Below are 6,730 nucleotides of genomic sequence, written 5' to 3'. Positions count from 1 at the left end.
CCTAACCGTAGCTACAATATTAATTAGTGCTCTCAACTGCATGCTTCATGATGATGAATAAGATGGAGTCGTATTTTGGACTAAATAATTCTCTTATGTATATAATTATTAAAATTGGCTTTAACTGCACACTTTTTTTTTTAATTACATATGAACTTTAGCGGCTAACGAACATTTCGGACATTTTGTTGCGATACCAAACCTATGAATCAGTATCCTCCGCCCCCAAATCTCGCTGATTAGGATAAAGTTCAGATGTGGACACAATTTCTGTGCATCGATTTGACGTTCGACTAACTCAATTCTCGAGATACATATTTATTACCATCCACAGTCCCCGCTGACTCATAGAAAACTCTCACAATCCATGGTTCCGCTGGCTTACAAAGCGAACTTTCACCGTCCCCACTGACTCATAGAGTAACTCTCATCATCCACATGTACTATTAGTTTTGTAAGTATATCTACTTAAAATTGAACTTCCTTCTTACTTGCTAGTACCTTTCCTCCGCGCCAATCTCCATAATTAAAATGAGCTCAGCTAGTTTACCAATTAGCATAGCATGCAAATTGCAATATGCAGTGGAAGGGTCAACAGAGTCAGCAGAGTCGAAAGCGACGAGAAGGATTGAGTGATGAGGAAGGCCCTCCATTCATCAAACAAAGCTTATTTGGCTAATGATACAAAAGTTAATATTACAATATGAAGGATTGAATGTGCAGAGCACTTTTTGACTCTTTGTCAAATCTCTCTCTCTCTCTCTTAATTCTTCCTTTAAAAAAAAAAAAAGAAAGGAAGAAAACCCACAAATTATAACAATTTTTTTTTTGTTGTATCAATTTATAAACTTGTTTTATAAAGCGAAAAAATCGAAACTAATCATGAGAATAATTGCGAAGGGACTGGCAGTGCCAGTTGGCGGGTGCAGTCTTCTTCAACCTGCTGCTTCGAATTTGTTGGGTATGTGGTAGGTTAATATACCATGGGAAACGACGCCGTTTTCAGCGCTTGAATTTTACTGTTGCTTCATGCATGAGCAGCGCTCCCACCAGACTCAATAATAAATTGACCTCACCTGCCAATGCCAACACTGGAGCTGGGATTATTTGGAAACTGAATTCCCAGAATTATTTTACTGAACAGAGACTTGGATCTGAAGTCTGGACGAGCTCATCACTCATCAGAGCTATTTAAAAAGACTTCATGGTGTAGCAGAGTCCGAGAAAACGGAAAGAGAGAGGAAGGAAACAAAAAAATCTAGAGAACAGAAAAAAGAAGAAACAGGGATTTCTCGTATTGCTCTCTTTTTCCCTGCTTATTAATTTGGAGTGCATAGTGTCTCTTTAATTGGGTCCCTGAAAGCGGCTCCAATTTTCCCTTCTTTTTCTTTTTTCTCTTTCACTGATCATAAGGAATTAGTTCTTTTGCTCAGATCTCAACTCTCGAAGCTTAAGTCAGCTCCTATAACTACTGGGTTTTCTTCTTCTTCTTCTTCTTCTTCTGCTTCATCATCTCATCTCAGGGAAGCAGTTCTAAACTCAAAGAGACTAAAAGGCTTTTGTGCGGAACAGAGCAGCGAATGGATTTTCTACCCCTTTCTCTTTATTTGCAAGCCTTTGAATCACTCTCTTTTTCGATCTGATACACCGGAAGTCTCTGTTCTGGCAGCGCCCCTGTTTTTTTGTTTTTATTTCTGTTTTCATGTGAAACCGCATTTGGACTGGTTTGGGGGGTAGGCACTTAGAGAGACACAGAGTATTCGTAATTGACAACCAATCGTCCAATGAGTGTTGTAACTCCCTAACCCCACTTCAGTTCTCTCTCAAAAGCAAAACGAGATCAGTGGGAGTCTCGTTTGGTACAGCTGCTGGTTTTCACATATTTGTCAACAGAGGTTTCCCCTTTCTAGGGCTTTCTGAGCTTAATTCTCCACTATAAAAGCACAAAAGAGAGCTCTTATATCCACAAAGGCTCCAAGTTTAATTCATCTTGGGCTGCAGAGAGGTTATCAGACAATGCAGTCTCAGAGACCAGCTGATCAACAAGCCATGGTTTCCAACCTCAACGAAACAGAGCAAGAAGGAAAGGAGGAAGAAATCACAGATGAATCCATTTTTAGCGTCAAAAATTTTCTTTGGCATGGTGGGTCTGTCTACGATGCTTGGTTCAGCTGCGCATCGAACCAGGTAAAAAAAAAAAAACAACTAGAAGACTATAAACCCACAAATTCAAACCCCTTGTTTTGATTCTTGTTAAAGTCACCATTTTTATTTAATTCCAAGTCATAAAAAACTAATCTTTCATGGCTTTGATCAATTACAGGTAAAACAACACAAGCCCACAAAAAACCATATATGAATTCGCATTGAAGTTTCCATTTTTATTTTTCTTCAGTTCCATCTCACAGAAAATGAGCTAATCGATCATGGTTTCCTTGACGAATTACAGGTAGCCCAGGTTCTGTTAACGCTGCCCTACTCATTCTCTCAAATGGGTATGCTTTCCGGCGTTATACTTCAAATCTTCTATGGTATTATGGGAAGCTGGACTGCGTATCTCATCAGTGTGCTCTATGTGGAGTACCGAACCAGAAAGGAGAAGGAGAACATCAGCTTCAAGAACCATGTCATACAGGTGAGGTGTGCTTTATTCCCAGAAATTAAACAGTCCTAGCAAGCAAAGCAATAATTCCAAAAATAAAAAGTAATTAATTATAAAAAATCAAATGATTAACAAAAAAAGGGCAATTTAAATTTTTTTGATATAGAAAATGAAAGATTTAATTTTGCCCTTGGCAGTGGTTCGAAGTGCTGGATGGCTTGTTGGGTCCGTACTGGAAAGCCGCTGGATTAGCCTTCAACTGCACCTTCCTCCTCTTTGGATCTGTCATACAGCTTATAGCCTGTGCAAGGTCAGTTTTACTCCTGTTCATTAATTGTACATGCATACTTCCTCTTCTTTTTTTTCCCCCTCATCAAATTTAAGAATTTATAAGATTTTAAGAATTTGGGTGTTGTTCAATCTGTTTGGTTGTGCTGTTTTTCATATGGGTACTGTTTAATAAGCTTATCTCGGATGATTTTTGCAGTAATATATAAATCATATTTGGGAATTACTGAGATTTTAAGAATATAAGCAGTGTTAAATCTGCTTGCGTGTGGCTTTTTTTGGGATGATTTTGCAGTAATATGGGCATTCTTTAATCTGCACGTCTGCTGTTTTTCATGTGAGAATTGTTTAGTCTCCTTATTTGTCCTGTATGTGGAATGATTTTTACAGTATAAATCAATTTTGAAAATTCCCAAAATTTCAAGGATAAGGGTATTGTTTAAATCTGCATATTTGTGCTGCTCTGGGGATGATCTTACATTAATACATTAATCAAAGAAATGGGATTAATAGAATTTTAAGAATGTGGGTATTGCTTATTCTTTGGTTCTCTGTGCTGAGCTTTTAATCAAATGGGTATTGTTAATCTTTACAGTAATATATACTACATAAACGACCGATTAGACAAGAGGACATGGACGTACATCTTCGGAGCCTGCTGCGCCACCACCGTCTTCATCCCATCCTTTCACAACTACAGGATCTGGTCCTTCTTAGGACTGGGAATGACCACCTACACCGCCTGGTACTTAACCATCGCCGCCCTGGTCCACGGCCAGGTACGCACCCACCTCCGATCAACGGCCCTCGTCGATTTCATCCATCTCTACCTACCATAGATCATAGATGCTGCACCTGCAAGTGCGTGCATTAATCAAATCCTTTATTATTATTATTTAAAGCTTTTTCTTTACTGTTTCTACAGGCGGAAGGAGTGACGCACACAGGCCCAACAAAGCTAGTACTGTATTTCACTGGCGCCACCAACATACTCTACACTTTCGGTGGCCACGCCGTCACTGTGTAAGCGACTTTTCTACCTCTTTTGGGTCGTTTCTTCTTCTGCTTTGTCATTGAAATAAAAATGCTTATGAAATGCTTTTTCTTCATTTGTTATTTTCCAGTTACAGAAAAGTTGCTAAATGCTTTCTGTTTGCAGCTTTTGCTTTTAGTTTGGGATAAGGGCAGGGAAAACCGTAGAGCATGCAATGCCTTTATTGTGATCCTCTGCTTTTAGTTTATTTCTCCATTACAAATCCATTTTATCTTAAATTAAATGAAAACTTAGTTCTTATATCAACTTAAAATTTTAAGTTGTGTTTGGGAGCATAAAGTTTATTCTTGTAAAACTCAAATCAAATGCAAACTCTCAAGATCGATGAGTATTTAGTTCAACTAACGAAACATATTTTTTGAATGCTAGGGAAATCATGCATGCAATGTGGAAGCCTCAAAAATTCAAGTCTCTGTATCTGATAGCCACCCTTTATGTCTTCACCCTAACAATCCCATCTGCCGCGGCAGTCTACTGGGCGTTCGGCGACGAACTCCTCGACCATGCCAATGCTTTCTCCCTCCTTCCACGGACCGGTTTTCGTGATGCTGCTGTAATCCTAATGCTCATCCACCAGGCACTATTCGCGTCTTTTGTCCCCCTAAAATGGATTTTTCATTAAATTTGAGCCATCTATTATGTTTTTAACAATTTTGATTTGCTCCAACTAATTAATTAACCCAGCAATTCTAATTCGGGTAATTGTTTTTCGAGCTGCAGTTCATAACATTTGGGTTTGCCTGCACGCCACTGTATTTTGTGTGGGAGAAGGTAATAGGGGTACATGACACAAAGAGCATATGCTTAAGGGCAGTGTCCAGGCTGCCTGTGGTCATACCCATATGGTTCTTGGCCATTATTTTCCCCTTCTTTGGACCAATGAACTCCGCCGTTGGGGCTTTTCTGGTCAGCTTCACAGTCTACATTATCCCTGCTCTGGCCCATATGCTCACTTACCGAAAAGCCTTGGCTCGACAGGTAAATTTGACTCTCGACTTGGTTTTCACATGTAGCTCCTCAATCATGGTGGCTTTTGTTTCGTGACATTCTTCAGAATTCTTCAAAATGTAGCATCTCGTTCTCATATTTGTTTTGAACCAAACAGTGGCATGCTGATAACATCAGATTCCAGAAATTGTATATCACATGCCAAACGAAAACACTCATTATCCCATGAATAGGATTTTGGAATATCACTCCAAGGGACATATCTTAGATTCCTCAAACTAAAAGACACCTAAATACAATGTCGTCTACTCCACCAAATGTGTTTAATAGTCGATATTAGACCCCTGGAAAGGCACAATGAGGAAGGGTCTCGGATGACGTCAAATAGGACATCTTAGGTTGGATTTCAATTGCCATCAAACTTACATTCAAGTAAAGGGATTAGGCTCGGTGTCTTATATAGGTAGCAAATCAGTTTACAACTGGACCTCTTTTATCATAAAAAAATTAATATTAGAACTTTTTTTTTTTTTGCCTTTTTTTTGGGACAATATGAGGTTGATGGCATTTCCTTGTCATGCATTTTGCAGTACTGACCTCTTTTATCAGAAACAAATTAATATTACAACTTATTTTTTTTGGGGACAATATGAGGTTGGTGGCATTTCCTTGTCATGCATTTTGCAGTACTACTATTAATCTTGTACTAGTTACAACCTCCAACCGACTCATGGAGTCCACACCACTTAATATGCGTCTTGTGTCATGCTTGGATGAAACTAGTCAAATTTCAAGAAACCCCATTTAACAAGATGATTTTAATTAACCAACTTCTTTCCTTCCTACACATGATTCAATTTGTTGTGTCTTCATACAGAATGCAGCAGAGAAGCTTCCATTCTTCATCCCGAGCTGGATCGTGGTGTACGGGGTGAACCTGTTTGTGGTAGTATGGGTTTTGGTGGTTGGGTTTGGATTTGGGGGATGGGCCAGCATGACCAACTTCATCAAGCAAGTTAGCACTTTTGGACTCTTTGCCAAGTGCTACCAGTGCAAGCCCCCTCCCCCCACTCCCACCACCCATCATTGATCTCTCCTTCCCCATATACAAATGTTTTTCAATATCTCTAACAGGGTCTTGGATGCATGGATTTTGAAATTTTCATTTGAATTTGTGTAAATTCGTACAGAACCAACACGATTTTGTATTGCGTTTTGTCCGAATTTGACATACATTCAAACTTGAAGTGTGAAAAATCTCGCATTGTAAATGGAAATGGAAAAGCTGGTGATAGCATCTTTCCCTAGATTTGGTTTGATGCATTAATTTCTTCAATGTGAATGATTAGAGATTCCTTTGCCATCAAAGCAATATGCGTTTGTTTTTATCTTCTCATCTTCACTATATTTTTCAAAATAGGAGGGTAAAAGTCATAAATTAGTACTAGGGTAGAAGTCTTGCCGTCACATGGAATGGTCATAGTGGGTTTTCCAAAGAATGTATGTACCAATAAAAATAAGCCTATTCTGTGGTGCGGTATCTGACTCACATGGCAATATGGCATGCACTTGACCACCTGCTTCTGTGATCCGTGTAGCTTCCAAAAGACTTTGGATTTGAGCTCACATGAATCTGAATGGCTTTGTATATGACAAATAATCTAAGTTAAACCCTTTAGATTAAAGAATAATTTAACAGAAAAAAAAAAAAAAAAAGCTTTTTATCAATGAAACTCTGAAAGCAATATCATTTGTTTGAATTAAATGAGGGCTCTTGACTGATGTACATTTCTTAATTAATTAATTAATATGTTGGTAAGTTTCCATGTGGGTTGGTT

At 38.6% G+C, this 6,730-nt stretch overlaps 1 protein-coding gene across 1 annotated transcript; it reads left to right on the top strand.

Annotated features, from left to right (window-relative positions):
- The first annotated feature begins 634 nt into the window (after positions 1-634).
- Positions 635-6,260, top strand: LOC131166997 (auxin transporter-like protein 2). Its single transcript, XM_058125711.1, has 8 exons — positions 635-2,187; positions 2,450-2,635; positions 2,800-2,912; positions 3,486-3,669; positions 3,816-3,913; positions 4,314-4,521; positions 4,665-4,922; positions 5,770-6,260. The coding sequence occupies exons 1-8, from the start codon at positions 2,017-2,019 to the stop codon at positions 5,980-5,982; spliced, it is 1,431 nt and encodes a 476-aa protein (XP_057981694.1). The 5' UTR covers positions 635-2,016; the 3' UTR covers positions 5,983-6,260.
- Positions 6,261-6,730: the final 470 nt, after the last annotated feature.

This window comes from Malania oleifera, chromosome 10 (assembly GCF_029873635.1).
Source record: "Malania oleifera isolate guangnan ecotype guangnan chromosome 10, ASM2987363v1, whole genome shotgun sequence".
NCBI classification, from domain to species: Eukaryota; Viridiplantae; Streptophyta; class Magnoliopsida; order Santalales; family Ximeniaceae; genus Malania; species Malania oleifera.
Note: the sequence above shows the minus strand (reverse complement) of the source record. Positions and strands in the feature narration are given on the sequence as shown.

What these genes read in the sequence shown, in the direction of transcription:
- LOC131166997 (XM_058125711.1), top strand. Translation starts at nt 2,017, where the DNA reads ATGCAGTCTCAGAGACCAGCTGATCAACAAGCCATGGTTTCCAACCTC. An exon ending in TCAAGAACCATGTCATACAG is followed by an intron (nt 2,636 to 2,799) that starts GTGAGGTGTGCT and finishes TGCCCTTGGCAG; the next exon opens with TGGTTCGAAGTGCTGGATGG. An exon ending in CAGCTTATAGCCTGTGCAAG is followed by an intron (nt 2,913 to 3,485) that starts GTCAGTTTTACT and finishes TAATCTTTACAG; the next exon opens with TAATATATACTACATAAACG.